The sequence below is a fragment of the Cricetulus griseus genome, chromosome 4, assembly GCF_003668045.3.
Source record: "Cricetulus griseus strain 17A/GY chromosome 4, alternate assembly CriGri-PICRH-1.0, whole genome shotgun sequence".
Lineage (NCBI taxonomy): Eukaryota > Metazoa > Chordata > Mammalia > Rodentia > Cricetidae > Cricetulus > Cricetulus griseus.
The window spans coordinates 177,674,164-177,695,139 of record NC_048597.1 but is presented as its reverse complement, the minus strand read 5'-3'; the positions used below and the strand labels follow the sequence as shown (position 1 = coordinate 177,695,139).

At 47.4% G+C, this 20,976-nt stretch overlaps 2 protein-coding genes across 2 annotated transcripts; one reads left to right on the top strand and one right to left on the bottom strand.

Moving 5' to 3' along the window:
* The first annotated feature begins 11,576 nt into the window (after nucleotides 1-11,576).
* On the top strand, nucleotides 11,577-14,018 carry Snx22 (sorting nexin 22). The gene is given in 8 exon segments (XM_027411308.2): nucleotides 11,577-11,746; nucleotides 12,094-12,177; nucleotides 12,551-12,655; nucleotides 12,962-13,056; nucleotides 13,374-13,406; nucleotides 13,580-13,647; nucleotides 13,911-13,974; nucleotides 13,976-14,018. Coding segments are annotated over 8 exon segments (567 nt in total). The 5' UTR covers nucleotides 11,577-11,671.
* A 475-nt stretch (nucleotides 14,019-14,493) lies between these two features.
* Nucleotides 14,494-20,748, bottom strand: Ppib (peptidylprolyl isomerase B). The gene is made up of 5 exons (XM_027411306.2): nucleotides 20,552-20,748; nucleotides 19,455-19,568; nucleotides 17,861-17,954; nucleotides 15,552-15,736; nucleotides 14,494-14,839 (listed from the first exon to the last, which is right to left on the bottom strand). The coding sequence occupies exons 1-5, from the start codon at nucleotides 20,684-20,686 to the stop codon at nucleotides 14,717-14,719; spliced, it is 651 nt and encodes a 216-aa protein (XP_027267107.1). The 5' UTR covers nucleotides 20,687-20,748; the 3' UTR covers nucleotides 14,494-14,716.
* Between the last annotated feature and the right edge of the window lie 228 nt (nucleotides 20,749-20,976).

Here is a 20,976-nt window from a genome sequence, read left to right as displayed (position 1 = left end):
GGGGTGTGAGGTAGGGGCACCTCCATTCCAAACCTGAAGATCTGCAGCAGCCACAGCCCCTCCTAGATTCTGCCTGTTGTCCTTGGTTTTTATTCAATAATCATCTTCATGAAATACAATAACGTGCCTGTTTTGTTCTGTGAACCCTATGGTGAGTACACCGGAGTGGGGAGCTAATGGGTTGACTAGAATTGTTTCACTAAAAAAGTCTATGCCATGGAAAGTGCTACAAGCATCCCTGAGTTGTGTCCCCTCTGTCATATCTGGGCAGGGAAGAAATGGCCCTCAGGAGTGATACCATTGGCTGATGTCCTAGGTTTTGCTTTGGGTAACACAGGACACGCTCAACAAAGGTGCACAGCCCTTTCTAAAACCCACTCTCTTCTTCCTCAAGCCCTGCTATCACTTCATTAAAACAGAGAGTTTAGACTAACTCTGTAGTTTAAAATGTTTTAACAATACTTTTTTAATTTTTATTTTTGGTTTTTCAAGACAGGGTTTCTCTGTGTAGCTTTAGAGTCTGTCTTGGAACTTACTCTGTAGGCCAGGCTGGCTTTGAATTCACAAAGACCCTTCTGCCTCTGCCTCCCAAGTGCTGGGATTATAGGCGTGGGCCACCATTGCTGGGAGCAAAATTTCTTAAAAGGTATCTATTACTCTAAAAGTCAACATTCATACATAAAAATACTTTTAAATTTTTATTATTTTAAATTTAGAACATGTGGGCATTGTTTGGTTCATAACTATAATCCCAAGATTTAGGAGACAGAAGCAAGAGGATTTCTGTGAGTTTGAAGCCAGCCTGGGGGCTATACATAGTGAGTTCAAGGCTAGCCTGGGCTACATAGTGAAATCTTCTCTCAAAAGGTGGGGAGCCCGAAGAGGAAATGGCTGAGTAAAGAGCTAGCCACACAAACTGACAACCTAAGTTTGAGCACCAAAACTCAAAAAAAAAAAAAAAAAAAAAAAAAAGTCGAGTCAGGCATGGTGGCGCATGCCTTTAATCCCAACACTCTGGAGGCGTGAGGCAGGCAGGTCTCTGTGAGTTTGAGGCCCGCCCCCTCAACAGAGTGAATTTTGGGACAGTCAGGACTACATATTGAAAAGAAAAGTATGTGTGTGTGTGTGTGTGTGTGTGAGAGTGTGTGTGTGTGTGTGTGCCCATATGTGTATGTATTTATAATGTGTTTAAATGTATATATATTTATTAAATAATATATGTGTGTATAATATATATTTATAAAATCATCTGATGAACAAGACATGCTGATTCACTCCGGCCTTTGTTTCCAACACTTCTGTGCACTATGGAGGAAATGAGAGACTCGTGTGTGCAGCACTTGGTCCTTGAAATAGTTGTATTTCAAACCTTTGAATCTCAATGTACTGAAAGAAATAACAAAAATCAGTTACAATATATTAAGATGAACCTTATGTAGTTACCAGTAACCCACTGGTTTATGGAGTACAAACACAGTAATTTTGTATAAATAAAAAAAATTGCTAGCATTTATTAACTGTGTGCCAGGCCCATGCTAACCACTTCAGAAGCAAAAAGTCATTTAACCCAGGTACAGATCTCCTGCAGATAAGAATTTGGGTTGGGGATGGGGTCAAAGATTACACAGACAAGCCAATTGGGACCTGCTGGAGCAGGCTAGACCCACCCTTGCTCAGACAATCCTGTTGAAGCCCTCTGGGCCAGCGTGCCTACCCAACCCAGAAAAGAATCCAGCCTCTATGTCCAGTGGCGCCCGCCGGCTGCAACCCAGGAGCTGTTTGTTTTCTTAAAGGGGTTAACCAAACCTCCTGAGCGCCTCTCAGCTGCAGAAACCCTGCCAGTGAAAAGGGGCTTTGTGTGATGGCAACCAAGGGCGAGGCCCCCAGCCAAGGTGGGAGTAAAGCCAACTCAAGCACCAGCCCGGGGCACTCCCCCCACCCCTCCCTGCAGCAACCAGGGCTATTGCAGGAGCAGGTTTCTGCTGGGGAGACACCATCACCTCCAGCGTCTCCTGTCCATTGCTTAGTCCATGATCCTGCTTACCAGCTGTAAGCTGTGGGCTCCATCCACGTGTGCATGGTGTAACAAGTGTGAAGTGGTCCCAGGACAGCTGGTGTGAGAGTCCATCGACAGACATGTGCCTGCCATTTGGGTCCCAACCAGCAATTTTTTTTTTTTTTTTTTTAGTAAATCCAGGATCAGAAGGTGATCTGGAACTTACTGTAAATATCACTGTCAGACTCCTCCAAGCTCTATGCACTCAGAAAATCTGGGGTGAAGTACTGCTCTATAATCTAATAAGGGCTTATAAGATTCTAATATAGCAAAGAAAAAGAGCCTGTGAGATGGCTCAGCAGTGAAGACACTCGCCACTAAGCCTGATGACCTGAGTTTGACTCCCAGGGATCTGCTTGGTGGAAGGAGAGCCCAGGACTACTGCAAGTTGTCCTCTGACCTTCACACTTGAGTTTGTGTGTGCACCAATAAATAAAAGTATCACAAAAACTTTTAAAAAGTAGCTAAGCACTTTTAAGTGACTGTCACTCCACAACTTGGAAATGAAATTTGCATGCTAGATAGAGACGGGGAAAAGGCAAGATCTGCCCTTAAAACAGACTTTCTGGATAGAAGTCACTTTAGGGTCTACGGAAGACACCATCTAAGTCTGAGACAGAGGAGTCCTTCATACGACACAGTGGCCAAGGCCCTACAACAACAGCTTTTGATGTTGACATCATGGCACGTATTGTTCTGTGGAGGAAAAGAATCCTCAAAAATTGCAGTGTCCCCAAATATACTGTAATTCCTCTGGGTCAGAGAGGTGTGTAGTGTCTGTGTGTGTGTGTGTGTGTGTGTGTGTGTAGGGGCACTGCTGATTGAGACAGGCTCTCACATAGCCAAGGCTGGCTTGCATCTTACTATGTAACCAAATATAACTCTTGCCTCTACCTGCCAAATGCTGGGGTTACAGATTTGTGCCACCATACCCACTGTAAAGCCTCTTGCTTTCTGTTTGACTCTGCACTCTTGTTCTGTGGAATCCTGGGGACCTAGGAGCAGAACGGTCACTACAAATGTCTTTACACCTCAGCTGCATTGACCTTCATTCTATAATTGGTGAAGGAAAGACACTGATTTGAAAATGCCTGGTAAATTGGTTCAGTGGGTAACGGTCCTTGCTGCCAAGCCTAGCAATCTAAATTCAGTCCCCGGGTGCCACATGATGGAAGGACAGAAGTGACTTCCCTTACGCAGTCCTCTGAAAATGCCTGCACGCCATGTGCGCCTCTTCCCCACAGTAAACCAATACAAATTTTCAAAAGAGAAAGAATACTTGAATATTGAGTAAGAATAACAAGCACAAGTCTGTAGAGAGAGAAAGAGACACACAGAGAGGGACAGAAAGAGAAAGTTAAACCCTGAAGTGAAGGCAGCACTCTGCCTGCAGCAGGCTTCTTCAGCTTTCAGCAATCCCTGGTCAGTGTGCTCCTCTCTCTCTCAGGCCTCTCCCACCCCCACAGCCTTCATTCAACACCCCATCCACCTGTTCTTCACACAGCCCTTCAGTGAACTGATGCTTATTTCTATGGGTTAGGGATCCCGCCAGAACAGAATACCCAAACCATGGTACCTTAGCACACCCAGGTAAGAAGATTGGACCTTGGAACACAGTGGAGTCACGTGTGCTGGCTGTGTTTAGCATGGTACTGAACTCAACCGGGTGGGGGTGGGGAGAGCTGGAAGGGACTCAGTAGTAAGGTCCCCCTCATCTTTGCCCAACTTACTCCCCTGAAGTGAGCCATGGAAACTAGAATTTATCTTCTCCTAAGATAATTATAAACATCAGAACCCACAGCCAGTGAGATGTCTCTGTGGGTAAAGGTGCTTGCCATACCAACTTGACAACCTGAGCTCAGTCCCCTGAACCCAAGTGAATATGAAAGAAGAGGCCAGTCTGTTTACATTGTCCTCTGTCTTCCACACATGCAAAGTCAGCACCCACACCCACAGACATCATGCACACACACACATGAAAACTAAGCAGCAACACACACAACATAGTCAGCACATTGTGGTGGACATCTGTAACTGCAGAATTAGGGGGTTCAAGGCTAGCTGAGGCTCCTCACCCCTCCAGCTAGTCATCAAATCTAGAAAGGTCATTCTTGTCAGGTCCAAAGGAAACTCCAATTTTCCCAAACTCCAAAAGGCAGTGCATATGTCTAGAAATGACAGTCTTGATTCAGCTCAAGATGGATTGCTAAAAGCCTAGGTCAGCATTTTTCAGGTGTTGTGATTTAAGAAAAGCAGCACATCAGAGAAAGACGTCATGGGACAGGGTTCAAGCAGAGGGGTTTTTTTATTAGGGGAAAAAGATCATAAAAAGGGAAAGGGGAGCCAGGCATTGGTGGCACATGCCTTTAATCCCAGCACTCTGGAGGCAGAGACAGGTGGATCTCTATGAGTTCGAGGCCAGCCTGGTCTACAGAGTGAGAGCCAGGACTGTTACAGAGAAACCCTGACTCAAAAAACAAAAACAAAAACAAAAAAAGGGGGGGAGGGGAGTGGGGAGAATGGCCTCCAGGGGAAGGAGCAGCAGGAGAGAGAAAAGAGGGACAGAGATACAGAAAGAAACAGAGAGAGGGAGAGGAAGAGAGAAAAGGATGGGAATTGGCAGGGTCCCTTTTTTAAAGGGAACATAGTGAATGTGCACAGGTGGTGCTCTTAGTGGCTGCAGCTGAGGGTGGATCCTGTCAGAACCCCAAGGGCAGGCCGATACAGATGCCTGAGTACTAACATCAGGAACCTGGGAAAATAGGTTCCTGCCTGCCAAAAAAGGGCCCCTTCCCTTGGTATGTACCTGTAGTTATATGTCAAAGCCCATTCCAGCCTCTAGACTCCTTCAGCCCCTATTCACATGTACTTGTTATGAATTTTGAAGTCCATGCTAGCCTCCTGGGCCTTCTCACTTCCCCCAATCTTCCTCCACTATGCTAGCTCCAGGATGTGGCAGGTCACAGGCTCTCCTCTCCCCAGATATGGTCCATTCTCTATATGATGGTATGGCTTCCCCTGCCCGAATATTCTCTCTCTCTCCCTCTTCTCTCTGCCGTTCTTGCTTCTCTGGTCAGTGGCACTGGCCCCATGTCTGCTTCTTTTCCTCTCTGTTCTGGACTCTTCCAGATGCCTCTGGATGCCCCCCCCCATCTACAAACCATGGAGCAGCCTTTTCAGTGGCTACTTTACTGCAGCCACTTATATTCCCGCCCTACTCCCTGGAAGACCTTCATTCCAGAGTGTCCTGCCCCACACCCAGGAGAGGAGGTAGGAAGGCCATCCAGACAGGAGAGGAATCTGAGCCGACAGGCCTCACTGTGTTTCTTCCTTTATCTCTCGGTGTCAGTTACATCACACTTTGGTCAAAACTCATTTCCATAGAGCTGTCTATTCCTCCTGAAACCTAAGCACAAAACACGTGGGTTGTTTTTGTTTTGTTTTGTTTTGTTTTGTTTTTCTACTTTGCTTTGTTGTGCTGGAGATTGAATCCAGGGTCTCATGTGTGCTATACCACTGAGCTACAGACCTGACCTTCCTATCCCCAAAGTTTTCCCAGGATCTTTGGGCTCTTGAAGGAAAAAAAAAAAAAGATTTATTTTTGTGTATCGGTGTCCACCTGTGCCCCTGTGAGTGCCTGAGGAAGCCAAAGAGGGCATCAAATCCTTTGGAACTGGAGTTGTAGGTATTTGTGAACTGCCGTGTGGGTGCTGAGAACCAAACCTGGGTCCTCTGGAAGAGCAGTCAGGGTTATTAATTACTAAGCCAGTTTTTCAGCTCTAACCTATCTTTTGTTATAGGAATTATCAACATGACTCTTTTTTTTTTTTTTTAGAGTTTATTTACTTATTATGTATACAGTCTATACAGTCTTCTGCCTGCATGCCAACAGAGGGCACCAGATCTCATTCAAGGTGGTTATGAGCCACCATGTGGTTGCTGGGAATTGAACTCAGGACCTCTGAAAGTTCAGTCAGTGCTCTTAACTGCTGAGCCATCTCTCCAGTCCCTCAACATGACTCTTAAAGGGTTTTTACTGCTGTGATGAAACATATCCAAAAGCACTTCTATATCACTGTTCGTCATCGAAGGAACTCAGGGCAGGACCTCAAATGTCAGGATCGTGGAGGCAGGGGCTGATGCAGAGGCCACGGAGAAGTGCTGCTTCTCGGCTTGCTCTTATGGCTTGCTCAGCCTGCTTTGTTTTGTTTTGTATTTTTGTTTTTTGAGACAGGGTTTTCCTTTGTGTTTGCAGCCTTGGCTGGCCTAGAACTCACTCTGTGACCAAGCTGACCTTGAACTCAGAGATCGGCCTCTCTCTGCCTCTTGAGTGCTGGGATCAAAGGTTTCTGCCTGTTTTCTTATAGAACCCAGGACCGCCTGACCATAGACAGCCTGGTTGATGGCATTTTCTTAATTTATGCTCACTCCTCTCATGTGTCAACTTGACATAAAAGCTAGTCAAAGGCCCTTTAATCCCAGCACTCGGGAGGCAGTGGCAAGCAGATCTCTGTGATTTTGAGGCCAACCTAGTCTACAAAGTGAGTTCCAGGACAGCCAACGTTACACAGAGAAATCCTGCCTCAAAAAACCAAACCAAACAAAACCAGACAGACAAAACCTAGCCAAGACAGTGGTGAGGGAAAGTGTCTCACCCTTCTCTCTCATCTATACTAGAGACACTCAGCAATTACAGACTGGACCAGCTGTATACAGAGCGATGTGGAAGGGAGCCTCATAAACTTACCAGACGAGTCAAGAAAAGGTGTGTTCTAGGTAGGAAAGAATGCGGAAGTTTGAAGAACTGGGAGATTCCCGTGACCAGAGCCTGGTACATGACAGGAAAGAGTGAAAGTGAGGTGGGTGGTGAGGGTTGGGCTGGAACCATCTCAGACTGTGGCAGGGAGTGAGGGTCTCAGTTCCAAGTGGAGTGCTATGAGGGAAGCAAGTGCTCTGGTATCAGTTTGTATTTTGAGGTATAGGCTTCACACCAGGGAGTGAGACAGGAAACAGAGGCCAAGAGACAGTGGCCAAAAGGATGATGATCTAAACACTGGGGTGGCCCTGTAGGTAAAAGAGACTCAGTGCCCCTTTGTTCAGTTCAGATACCAATATCCCAAAGAGGAAACGAAACCACAGCACTTCTCCTCGGTGTGGGTCATTTCCCTTCCAGAGACCACACCTCCACCTCTATCTGGGAAGTTTCAGCTTCCTGATTCCTGGGCCTTGGTACATTGAAATTGGAGAAAGAGAATGTAGGACTCAGTTTTGGTGAGAAGTCGTCCTCTGCTCAGTGCAACAGGTCTGTACTGGCAGGAGAAAGGTATCTCCTAACCTCAGCCCTTAAGACAGATTCTCTGCTCTTGGCCCTACCCCAACACCTCCTCCCAGGTAGGAGCCTCAAAAGGAAAGGCTTCTCACCTTATTTCACAGGGCCTTCCATTGTGTGAAGTCAGTGCACAAGGATTCCTTGGTATACACAGTAATTTTACTACTTACTAAAGAGGAAAGCAAGTTTGCATAGCAATGGGATGAATATGCTTGTTTATTTCTTTTTTCTTTCTTTTCTTTTTTTCTCTTTCTCTCTTTCTTTCTTTCTTTTTTCTTTTTTTTTTTTGTTTGTTTTTCAAGACAGGGTTTCTCTGCGTTGGTTTGGAGCCTGTCCTGGAACTCACTTTGTAGAACAGGCTGGCCTCAAACTCACAGAGATCTGCCTGTCTCTGCTTCTGGAGTGCTGGGATTAAAGACATGAGCCACCAACGCCTGGCTATGCTTGTTTATTTCTACAGAGAAAAAAAAATAAAGAACTGTTGCTGGGTATTTGATGGCGTAGGACATAGAGCATCACTAATGATTATCAGAGTTGATGTGTATTTCAAGTTTAAAATCATCAATGGTGTGAGCAACATTTCACATAAATACATAGTACAAAGTGGTGGAAGTATGTTTAGGGACATTTCAGAAATTGCTATAAATTCTGTCCTAACCCCAAGACAAAATTAATTGTTTTCATTTTGGGACAGGGTCTCATTAAGTAACCCTAGACCAGGTGGACCTATGTGAGAACAATTTTCTTTCATCAAAGGTAGCTAAGCATGCTGAGGGCAAATATTCCATAAATCTTCCCAACTTTGTAAAACTCTTATGAAAATCTTTTTTTGTTGTTTTTTTGTTGTTTTTTTTTTAGAAAGGGTCCCTCTGTGTAGCCCTGGCTGTCCTGGAACTTCTCATGTAGACCAGGCTGGATGCAGGAGCTAATGCAGAGGCCATGGAGGAACACCACTTACTGACTCTGTAGACCAGACTGGCCTCAAGCTTTCTTCTTTTCTTGTTTTTGTTTGTTTGCTTGTTTTGAGACAGGATCTCTCTATGGAGCCTTGGCTGTCCTAGAATTGACTATATAGATTAGGCTGCATCTGCCTCCCAAGTGCTGGGATTACAGTCTGCTTTCTTGTCTTGTTTTTTTTTTTTTTTTTTTTTTTTTTTTTTTTTTTTTTTTTTGCTTGTTTTCCAGACAGGGTTTCTCTGTGTAGCTCCGGCTGTCCTGGAACTGGCTCTGTAGACCAGGCTGGCCTTGAACTCAGAAGTCTGTCTGCTTCTGCCTCTTGAGTGCTGGGATTAAGGCTTGTGCCACCACCGCACAGCTAGTCAGCTTTCTTATATCACCCCCATCACTGTCCAAGGGTGGCACCGTCCAGAGTGGGCTGGTCCCTCCTACATAAATCATTAATCAAGAAAATGCAGACGTGTCTACAGACCAATCTGATGGCAGCCTTTTATCAACTAATGCTCCTCTTCCCTGACGACTCTAAAAAACAACAGACTTACACACTGCCTTGTAAGAATGGCATAGAAAAATACCAAGTTTTTGTTTTTTTAATCAAATTACTCTTTTTTTTTTTTGGTTTTTCGTGACAGGGTTTCTCTGTGGCTTTGGAGCCTATCCTGGCACTCGCTTTGGAGACCAAGCTAGCCTTGAACTCACAGAGATCTGCCTGCTTCTGCCTCCCAAATGCTGGGATTAAAGGCGTGTGCCACCAACGCCCGGCTCAATTTTATGAGTAGAAAACTTTGTAATTAAAACACAGCAATTCATTAATAAACAACAATTTCAAATTACAGCTGAAGTGTGTCAGGTGTTCACTGGCAGGGCATGGTGACAGCATGTACAGAGCAAAGCGTGCATGTTGTGTGCTCACAGCTAAATGACATTTCAAGGTGCAACATGGCAAGGGCTGCCAGACACACCTTAGATATATTGGAGTTGGAATTAATTTTTTAGTTGTTGCTTATATTCAGAAACTTTCTATTGCTGCCAAATTTTCAAGACAGCCACATCCAGTTACACAAATGTATCAGTCAGGGTTCTCTAGAGGACCAGGACCAACAGAATGGATTCCCCCTTGTGTGTGTGTGTGTGTGTGTGTGTGTGTATGTGTGTATATGTGCATGTATGTGCCTGTGTGTATGTGCGTGTATGTGTGTATGTGTGTGTTTTACTAGAATGGCTTACAGGCTGTGGCCCATCTAGTACAACACTGGCTGTCTTCTAACAAAGTTCAAGAATCCAGTAGTTGTTCAGTCCATGATGCTGGATGTTTCAGCTGGTCTTTAGTATATGTCAGGATCCCAAAGTCGGCTATAATGCTGGTGAAGGAACACCTGTGCAGCAGAGTCCCTGAGAATGAGGAAAAGCAAGCAAATAGAAAAAGCTTCCTTCTTCAATGTCCTTTACATAGGACATTAACTAAAAATCCCTCACAGGTATGTCCTGTTGCTTGGGCTTTTAGTTCATTCCCGCTGTAGCCATGTTGACAACTAAGAATAGCCACCATTCACAACCCAGTTTAACAACAGAATACTTGCCATTGTGCTCCTGTATGGCTGTAGCTCCCTTAGAACTAAGTGAGGTGAGAGTTTTGTATTAAAATCCTACTATAGCTGGGTGGTGATGCACTCCTTTAATCCCAGCCCTCAGGAGGCAGAGGCAGGCAGACCAGCTTGGTCTAGAGAGCCGGTTCTAGGACAGCCAGGGCTACACAGAGAAACCCTGTATCAGAAACAAACAAACAAACAAACAAACAAAAAACCAACCCAGGCTCAGCTTTGAAAGTCACAGGGCCTGGGTATCAGGACTGTGTGGACTTTTTGCACATCAGCAAAACAGGTTGACAGTTAAGTGTAAAACTGAGTGAGGCCGGGCATGGTGGGATGGGCCTGTGGTTCCTGGTAATTTTGAGGCTGAGGTAAGAGAATTGTTTAAGACAATTGTTTAAGCAACTCAGCTGACTTTGTCTCAAAAAACAAAATTGGAGGCTTCCTTAGGGGCTTGTTCTACTGAGATGGGTGGGCAGTGATGGATGGATAGTAAAGGGCAGGTTATAAGAAAGGGGACCCGTGAGAGGTATGGAGGTGGCATCAGGCTGCTCTTATCTACCCTGTTGGTCTTTCTTAGAATGTATTAGGATTTGTGTTTGTTTGGTTAGAGTTTGGCCTCTCTGTCCTGGAATTAGTTCTCTAGACTAAGCTGGCCTTGAAATCACCCTGGTTTTTATTTGTTTTGTTGGTTGGTTTTGGTTTTGAGATAGGGTTTCTTTATGCATCAGTCCTGGAACTCAATCTGTAGACCAGGCTAGCCTTGAATGCATGGAAGTCCACCTGCCTCTGCCTCCTAAGTGCTGGGATCAAAGGTGTGCACCACCAATAGCAGGCTGAAGCCAGTTTTTTTTTTTTTTTTTTTTTTTTTTTTTTTTTTTTTTTTTTTTTTTTTTTTTTCAAGACAGAGTTTCTCTGTGGCGTTGGAGCCTGTCCTGGAACTAGCTCTTGTAGACCAGGCTGGTCTCCAACTCACAGAGATCTGCCTGCCTCTGCCTCCCAAGCGCTGTGAATCTGGGTTTTTAAACTGCCTCTCCCCCACACACTAGCTTGAAGCAAGTTAGGGATGGTAAGGTAGGATGGATGGATGGATGGATGGATGGATGGATGGATGGATGGATGGATAAAAGAACAAATAAATGAAGGGTCTGTGGGTGTCCATCAGGCTAGAATGGATCCCAGCCTCACCCAGGCACTATCTCAGTTGGAGTCTCTAGGTAGCGCTACTAGGGACCACCTGAAAGAGGGGAAGGATGGGGTGGCGGGTTCCCTGAGAGTAAGGGTGTCCTGGGGCGGCGCCCAAGCCTGAACCCTGTCTGTGCCCTCATCTGCCACTTCAGAATCCAGGGCACTTAACAAAGATCAAGTGAAATCTTAGCTCTACTGCGTACCTGGCAGGCAGTAGACGCTAGGGAAATGTTTGACAAACGGGTGACTCTGCCGAGGGTTCCTCCCCCTGGCACCGCTAGCGACCTCACTAGGTTATTATCTTTTCCCCTCAAGACTTGAGCGCAGCAGGGAACGCCTCGGGTGGGGCTAGCCAGGGACTCGAGGGCGGGGTCCTGGACCAGAGGGTGGAGCCTAGGCCTGAAGGACCAGAGAACGGGGCGGGGCCTACGGCCGGGGGCAGGGCCTGGAGCCCGAGGGCGGGGTGGCCTCGTTGGGCCGCCTGCCCGCTCTAGGGAGTTCGGGTGCCTTAGCGCGCGATCAAGGAGAGGCTGCGGCTGGGTCAGGACGCGGATGCTGGAAGTTCACATCCCCTCGGTGGGGCCCGAGGCCGAAGAGCCCAGGCAGAGTCCAGAGAAAGGCCACATGGTGAGCAATGGATGGAGGGTGCGCGTGGGGTTCCGCTGAATCCCCTATACGAACGCAAAAGGGACTCAGCATTCCGGGCTAGGACGTCCATCGCAAAGGTTCGGGGTTATTGGCCTTCCCAGTCCCTCGGATGGAGATCTGGGCTCTCGAGAGGGATCGAGTGGAGCAGAGGGGCGGGCCCGTCAGCCTTTTCTTTCAGGTGTTTGTGGGCTGCGCGAGGGGTTTCCTTGAGCGGCCGCACGCCAAGTCGTCTTTGTGCCTTTCGAACACCAGAAAGTGGGCGCATCTCGCGGCGCGGGTCCTGCTGCATCATTTGGACCCGCTGCCCGCACTCCTCCGCCCGCTAGGTATTCCAGGTGGAGGTGCTGTACAGCGGACGCAGACACACCGTTCCGAGGCGCTACAGCGAGTTCCACGCTTTACACAAGCGGGTGAGCCGGCGCGGACTACCCACCCTGCTGGCTCCCGGCCAGTCCCCTGGGTAGCAGGCGAAAGGGCTCTGGTGCCAGCTTCTGGTTGGCCACCCTCATTTCTGTCCCAACCCTGGGAGGGTGCAGATCACAGGCAACTCCTCAAAGGGTTGCAGGGCCCCTCGCGGGGAGGAAAGTTAAATCCCAGTTCAGACTGATCTTGTCCAAGAGCGTTCTTTCCACTCTCAGGCAAGTTACTTCTGTCCCAACCACCTCTCACCAGCAGTCCCAGGTTAGAGCTTAAAGGCATAGAGGGAGGACTGGAGAGAGGCCTCAGCTAGGTGGAATGGGCTTGAGGGCTTTGATGGGATCTCACCTCGGTGACTGATGACAGATCAAGAAACGATACAAAGTGCCTGACTTTCCCTCAAAACGCCTGCCCAACTGGAGGACCAGAGGATTGGAACAGCGCCGGCAGGGCTTGGAGACCTATATCCAGGTGTGCACAGGACACTTGGCTGTCCCTACCCTCAGGGACCAGGGGTGATCCAGATGAAGATGAGGGGGTATGGGGCCCACAACTTGAGATTGTTATTCATCACCCCTAGTTCCATTTTCCCGAACAATGGTGAGTACAAACTTTTCTATCTGGATTATTGAAAGTTTTGAATAACCCAACAGATAGATTCTTCACCCCTAGGATAAGATTCTGTGTTATTTTGGAACAAAGGTACTCAAATTTGTTTGCCACTGGTTGTGTATTAGTAGCTGTATCTAATTACAGGCTTCCTGTCTTCCTCTCTAGGGCATCCTGTACCTGAATCAGGAGGTGCCCAAGGAGTTACTGGAGTTCCTCAGACTTCGCCACTTCCCCACAGACTCCAAGGCCAGCAGCTGGAGGCAAGGATAGCCCCTGCTGGGGTGTGGCAAGGGCTCTTAGCAGCAAGCAGTTCATAAGGGTCCTGAAGGACAAACTCTCTCCATTTTCAAGCGCAACCCTGGCCTGGTTCTCTGATTCATGGCCTCCCTCACCAACTTTCTTGACCCTGGTGGAGGGCTAGGTTTTGGACAGCTTTGATTACCCCAGCCGCCTCCAGCCCCGGAACTGGGCTTGTTACAAAATAGAAGCAACAGTCCCCTGGGCTATTCTGTCTCCACTCCTTCCCCACCTCCCCTGGGTATCCTCAAGCAGCTCACAGTGTTTCTCTTCTTTTCAGCACCCTGAGGGAATTCCTGCCTAGTGAGACCAGGCAAGTCCAAGTCCTGCCCTAAGTGCCTGCTGCCCCCTGGTGGCTACATGCTAGGAGGGAGCCAGCAACCTGTTTTCTAGTTCTTTCCTTTGTGGGTCCTTGTTGATCTTGGTTCTTAGTTTTTGCTCTGCCACATCTCCACTCATGGTTCACTACTCCTTTCCTCCTCACAGCTCACAACTGCACCACCGGCCGGTCATTGGCTTCTGTATGGACCCCTACGTTTACACCCCTTCCCCAGGTGAGTGAGACATGCCTCTAAGTTCACACCAGCACGTTCCTCCTGCTGTCCTTTGAGGCCACACTGTGGCTCCTGTAACCTGCTTTGTAATTTACTTCATAGAAACTTGTGCAACCTGGTCTCTGCTCCCCCCAGTTACTATCAACAGAATTTGGGCTCCTCCCTTTGGGTAGATAGCTGAGCCTGTGGGCAGCTCAGTGCTTCCAGCCCACGGCCAGGTCTAGCTTATGCTAGCTTCCTCTCCTTCACTCTCTCTCCTACAGAACCTCTCCCAGAAGTGGTGGTGGACGGTGTACTCCAGGGCCTCTATGGCTTCAGCACTAGCCCAGCAAAAGGCTAGCTGTCATCCTGCTTCATCGCCAATGCCCTGACTAGCCCAGGCTTGGGGTCACCTGTCAGGACAGTTATGTGCCTCAGGCCTAGGAGTTCCATATATGAAACTGGGTCTTCCCTTGGACTAGCCTCAGGGTCTAGCTAGCTGAGGCTCAGTTGTGCCTAACCCCACTCAAGGCTGTGATCTTGGCTTGCACTGACAGCTGCAGTTGGTAGAACTCAAGACTTAAAAGCCCAGGGGCCAAGGCAAAGTCAAGATAAAAAAGCATAAAGTAATTTCAGTCGTAGGCTGAGAAGATCCAGGTGTATTTTGTAGGCCAGCCTGGCAGGTGGCAGAAGCTATGGTGAGGCACAGTGGCTGGTTAGCCTCTGCCTGATGACTAATGGGTACCACCTAGGCACAGGTGTAGGCAGGAGCCCAAGGAAGGGGGCATGCGTAAGAGTCCTAGACAAGCTGGGATGCACACTCAGGGCAGGTGCTATATACACCCTCAAACTCAGTCCACACCTAAGTTATAAAAAAAGAAAACCCACTTTTTTTATTGATCAGCATTGATAGGAGTTTGATATAAAAATCAGGCCTGTGGAATGTGAGGGGGTGTGGGTCCACCCCCTCAGGTGGAAGCACTGGGGCTGAGTGGCACGGAATCATGTGCCTGGCTATCTTCACCTCTGTGAGGGTAGTAACAGGATCTGCACATACAGCCACTTGGAGGGGTGAGGTCGCTGAGATTCTCTACTCCTTGGCAATGGCAAAGGGCTTCTCCACTTCGATCTTGCCACAGTCTGCAATGATCACATCCTTCAGGGGCTTGTCCCGACTGTCTGTCTTAGTGCTCTCCACCTTCCTCACTACATCCTAGAAAAGAAAGGCAGGAAAGGAGGGGTGGGTGGGGTGGACGTCAAGAGGCACACTACTGGGAGACAGCCCAAGTGAGTGGCTGAGGAGGGTTGAGACCCACATGGGATGAACACAGAAACCCATGGACCCAAAAGCCAGGGTGAATGCAGAGCACAGATGCTTGGCTGACCCAATACCGCTCAGGTGTGGGTGTCTGACACCTGTGATTGAGTTAGTCATGGAACAGAGGACCTCAAAGCTGGATAAACTCAATAAGGTCTTTTGGACAGGCTGTCTGAAAGGACTTAGAACCTTGGGAGCATGGAATGTAGTCTGGGTATCATGTATTCTTTTTTTTTTTTTCTCCTTTTTTCCTGAGTGTGTTGGGGACTGAACACAATGCTTTATGCATGCTAGGTTAAGCAGACACATGGGCACCCTGAAATGTGGTCTCATGTTGTCTAGCCTGGCCTTGGACTTCTGAGTCCAAGTAATCCTCTTGCCTCAGCCTCCCCAACGGCTAAGATCATAGGCATCTGCAAGGAACTCACTCAGTCAGGCTGTTTGTTCTTGACACTTCCCACTCCTATACCAGGTTAGGAGGAGTCAATGCTAATCTGTGCCTGTGGCTTAGGTGCCCCTAGGGAGATTTCCTACTCGAAACATTTGCCTATTCTAGGGAGATCCTTGGGAAGGACTGTCAAGGTTTAGTCCTCACTTTTAAACTTACCATGCCCTCTAGAACTTTGCCAAAAACCACATGTTTGCCATCTAGCCAAGATGTCTTGACTGTAGTTATGAAGAATTGGGAGCCATTGGTGTCTTTGCCTGCATTGGCCATGCTCACCCATCCAGGCCCATAGTGCTTCAGCTTGAAGTTCTCATCTGGGAAGCGCTCACCATAAATGCTCTTTCCTGGGAAGAGAATCAGTAGGTCAGGGAGTTGAACCAAAACATGCAGGTGCTTGGGTGAGATCTATAGGGCTCAGACTATCCTGTCAGGCTAGGCTTGACTGGCAAAGGACATAAAAAGAGCGTTCTTATCTTCTACCCAAGCCATCGGAATCAAGACCACCTGGGGTATGAGGCCAGGCTGACTTGGATGAATTACTATGAGAGTAGTTTTATGACTATCAAGGTACATATTATCAACTATCCTTAGCTGTGTCCTGAGGCCTATAGAGAGGGACTTTGGAAAAGAGATGCCTTGGTGCTATGCAGGATGCTGGGAGTGTGGAATCCTTCAGGAAAATAGGATGTAGGACTGTTTTTTGGTTTCTTAAGAGCCAAGAACCTCTTACCAAGCAAGGAACATACAATAAAAAATGCCTATGAATGTGTGTCATATCTGTCTGTGTGGGGTATGGGTCCAGGCCCATGACAGTAAGCACAGAGCTCCACACCATTTCCAAGATCCTGGTTGTAAAGTTGGTTTCCCCATCTTCTCAGGCTGGGCGGATGGCTTGGCACATAGGAGAACTTACTGCCAGGCATGGAACTGACAGGGTAGAAGTGGGGAAACCAACTCCTATAAGTTGTTCTGACTTTAACATGCATGAAATGACATGCGCTAGCCAACCCCATAAATATGCATAGAAAAGGCCAGGTGTGACAGAATGACATTAACCCTGGCACTTAGGAGGCAGATCTCTGAGTTTCAGGCCAGCCAAGACAAAGAGTCACCTTTTGTCTCTTAATGCCATTCACTTCACTTGCATGCAAACCCTTGTTCTCAGCACACCTGTGCTCATCCCACAGCTCCTCAAGGTGCCCCAGGTTAGGACCTGCCCTGGCCTGAGACTGACAAAGGAGATGTGGTTGACTATGCAGCAGCTGGGGAGACAGAGAACCAAAATTAGATGGGAGTGAGGTGGCCTGCTTCCTGCAATAATTCCTGGCTATACACTGCTAAGGCTTCCTATCCAAAACCTCCTTGGAACTCTTAGTCAACCATGGGATTTCAATTGCTCCTCAAACAAAAAACAATTAATTTATATCCTTAGTTTCATTCACTTCCTCAAGACACAAGGAGCTCAAGTCACAAGAAATAAAAATTTTGAAGACATTTATATTTTAATCTTTATAATGGTAATCATAACTGGCATTTAATCTTCTATCACAGAACTTCCATCCAGCTGCCTTGCAAATGGCTAAGCTTCAAGCCCATCAATTGTCTGTTTGTTTTTGTTTTCCCCAAGACAAAGATTTTTCTGTATAGCCCTGGCTGTCCTGGAACTCAGAGATCCGCCTCCTAAGTGTTGGGGTTAATGTCATTCTGTCACACCTGGCCTTTTCTTTCTTGTCTTTTTTTTTTTTTTTTTTTTTTTTTAAAGTTTTAAGTGTATGGGTGTTTTGCCTACATATAGGTCTTTGTACCACACATGTGCCTGAGAAGACCAGAAGAGGCTGTCAGATTCCCTGGAACTGGCATTATAAACAGTTGTGAGTCACCAGGTAGGAATCAAACCCAGGTCCCCGGCAAGAGCTGCCAATGGTGTTTGATTTTTAGACAAGTTCTCATGTTGACTGGGCTTGCCTTGAAGTCATCCTGGAACCTCCTAAGTGTGGGGGTTCTAGGAATACACCACTACACTGGAGTTCTTCACTTTTATTTATTTTTAGTTTGTGCTCTGTGCTTAGGGTGCACATGCTCATGCCACAGTTCATGTAGTCATTGTAGTCAGAGGACACCTGCAAAAGTCAGTTCTCTTCTTCCAATGTTTGAGACCCAGGAAATAGAACTCAGGTCATCAGGCCTTTTCATCTATTTATGTATGTATATGTAATACAGGCAACAGCGTGTGGTACAAGCTATAGACTTGTATCAATTGTGGGTACCCGGAGGAGAGCACAAGCCTACCTGACCCCCACTGCCCCGTTCTTTGCACTGGGTTCCCTTTTCAAAGAAGGGTACATCTCAACACAAGAGAGGCTGGCTTCTAGAGTGGGCAAAAAGAGCCATATCTAACTGAGGCACCCTGACTACCCCACCTTGGACACTATGATGTCAAGACTCCTGCTCAGAGGGTCTGAAGTTACCTCCTGTGCCATCTCCTCTGGTGAAGTCTCCACCTTGGATCATGAAGTCCTTGATGACACGATGGAACTTGCTGTTTTTGTAGCCAAATCCTTTCTGGAAAAAGGGATGAGAAGATGAGGAGGCAGCATGAGGCAGCAAGAGGGTGTCAAAGGGGCCCTGTAGAAACTCAACTACAGCTCTTTCTGACAGATTCGGCAGTTAATGTACCAAGTGACTGGCTACTGCAGGTCAGAGAGCATACACCTCTGGAAAAGACCAGATCCCTAGCCTTGGCCTGTATGTGATTCCTGAAGGATGTAACCCAAGGTCATGTGATGCCTTTTCCTTCTCTGTTCTTCTGTCCTAAGAACAAATGCAAGGTCTGGAGATATGCCTCAGTTGGCAGAGTGTTGGTCCTAGCAAGAACAACCTCCTGGGTTCTACCCTGGGCATTGTATAAACTGAGCATGGTGTGCATGCCTGTGATCCCAGCACTAAGGAGTTTCAGAAGCTCAAAATTACTCCTGGCTACATATCAGATTCAAGGTCAGCTAGGGGCTACACATGAGACTCTCTCAGGAAAAACAAAACAAAATGGGCAAAGATGTTAAAATACAAATTTCATTAAATAGAATATACATTTCCTTAAAATCAAGTCCCTTGGACCTTTTTTGAAAATTTGATAACTCTCTCTCTCTCTCTTTTTTTTTTTTAAGATTTTATTTTAGTACACAACATTCTACTTCCATGTACATCTGCACAACAGAAGAGGGCACCAGATCTCATTACAGATGGTTGTGAGCCACCATGTGGTTGCTGGGAATTGAATTCAGGACCTATGGAAGAACAGCCAGTGCTCTTAACCTCTGAGCCATCTTTCCAGCCCCGATAACTCTTATTTTATTCTGATAACAGTCACATCATGTGGTCTAAGAACATTCAAATAAAATCAGATGTTAAAGATTAGTCTTCAAACATAGCTAAATAATGCCAAGTTTGTCTATGTTCTCTCCATTATGAAACCACATCAACACCTCAGTAGTCACCTAACCATTTAACACAGCTTCCATAACTGTGAAACTACCTGTTTTATCTCTTTGGATTTGTGTGTGTATGCGTGTGTGTATGTGTGTGTTATGAATAGTTTATGAAGCAGCAGGGAAGTGCCAAAGTTCAGACAACTGAGACTGAGTAATTCAGCAGTACCAGGGCATTCTCCAAAAGTAACAAACTGGACCTCTTTATTCTTTTTTTCCCCTTCAAGACAGGGTTTCTCTGTGTAGCTTTGGAGCCTGTCCTGGAACTAGCTCTGCAGACCAGGCTGGCCTCGAATTCACAGAGATCTGCCTGCCTCTGTCTCTGGAGTGCTGGGATTAAAGACATGTGCCACTACCACACAGCTCTGCCCCCCCCCCAACCCCAGTTCTGGGATTAAAGTTGTGCGCCACCAACGACGAGCTCCCTTTGTTTTTAATATGCAAAAATATTTGGTCCTCAGGGAAGCCAGCTAGTGAACTCAGTGTAAGCTACTGCTGCAGATAGGCCACACTCTGTAGTCCCACCTGCTTCCATTCCTAGTATGCAGAATTGCCCACTTTTGTACCAGACACTTACCTCTCCAGTAGCTAAGGCTACAAAATTATCCACTGTTTTTGGAACAGTCTTTCCAAAGAGTCCAAAGGTCACTCTGCCTACAGGCTCATCTCCAATGTGAAGATCAAAGAATACCTAAGGAAAAGGAACAATTCAAGCTTAGCCTTTTAAAGGGCTCTTGTTAGATTAGAAAGGGCCCAAGAAATTACCCGAGAGAGAGAGAGAGAGAGAGAGAGAGAGAGAGAGAGAGAGAGAGAGAGCCCTAAAGCTGTGGCTGAGTCTGATTTTGGCAGATGCAAAACTTCTATACAAATGAAATGTATAAGCTGGACAAATGGCTCAGCTGTTAAGAGCATCTGCTGCTTTTCCAGGACACAGCTTCCGTTCCCAGCATCCAGATGGTGGCTCACAATCATCTGTACACTAATGAAAACTCTAGACTTCCCCAACTCAATACGAGGGACTGACAAAATGGGCTTGCCCACTGAGCTAACAACCACAGCAATTAATATTCTGAGACAGGGTCTTGATAATTGTAATCCTCCCAAGTGTCTGGGATTACAGATAATACACAACACTTGGCTTGCTGCATTAATCACTCCCCACCCCCAAAAGAAATGATTACAAAAAGGCCAGATGGTTTGGTAGGTAAACGTGGTTGCCATCAACTCTGAAGTCCTGAGACCTGTATGATGGAAACAAAAGAATCGACTCCTTCAAGTTGTCTTCTGACCTTTACAGTTGCACTGTGGCATATGAGTCCCTCTCCTCAGTAAGTAAATAATGTAACATTCTTAAGAAAAATTACCTTCTCTGAATACAGAGTAGCAATCTGTGCTCTTACAATGACTCCAGATTATAGAAACTGATAAAAAAGCACAGTAAACTGGAAGTGGCCATAGGGTAGCCTCAGCTGAGCATCCTGGGTCAGGGCGGGGGCTGGGGGAGCGGGGGCTGGGTAGGGCGAGCCTGGTTCCAAGAGGTCATAAACGAGCCCAAGCATGGGCTGAACCAGGACAAGGACGATCAGGTCGGAACTACTGAGCCAGACCCGCTCGGTCCGGGGCCGGACCACAGGCGGCGGAAGGCAGGCCTCGCCGGGTGAAGAGAGCCCAGACCTTGACTGTGACTTTGGGTCCCTTCTTCTTATCGTTGGCCACGGAGGGTCCCGGCAGCAAAAGGAAGACGACGGAGCCCACGATGAGGGCGGCGGCGAAAAGCACCTTCATATTGCGCCCCGAGATGCGCAGCATCCACCGAAAGCAAGGAGAAGCGGTCGCGGGAGCCCGGACCGGAAGAGGGTGTGAACACACGGTGTGCGCTAGTTGCCGACCGGGCGCGGGGGTAGACCTGGGGCTGCGGAGGCCTCGCAGCGCGCTGACCGCCCCATGTTCCCCCTGCGCCGCAAAGCCCAGTGGTAGGCGCCGCCGCGGGCGGGGCTGTGGGTGGCTGCCACGTTACAGCCCTCTGATTGGATATGTGCCTCGCCCTCCATCCGCATCCAGGCGCTGCGCGGAAGGAGGCGTTGGGATTGGTCTCAGGA

Bases quoted from the DNA above. Each gene is read 5' to 3' on its own strand.
- Ppib (XM_027411306.2), bottom strand. From the start codon at position 20,686: ATGCTGCGCATCTCGGGGCGCAATATGAAGGTGCTTTTCGCCGCCGCC. The intron at 19,569-20,551 runs GTCTGGGCTCTC...CCTTTTCCTTAG, and splicing joins GACCCAAAGTCACAGTCAAG to GTATTCTTTGATCTTCACAT. The intron at 14,840-15,551 runs GTAAGTTTAAAA...TTTCTTTTCTAG, and splicing joins GCAAAGTTCTAGAGGGCATG to GATGTAGTGAGGAAGGTGGA.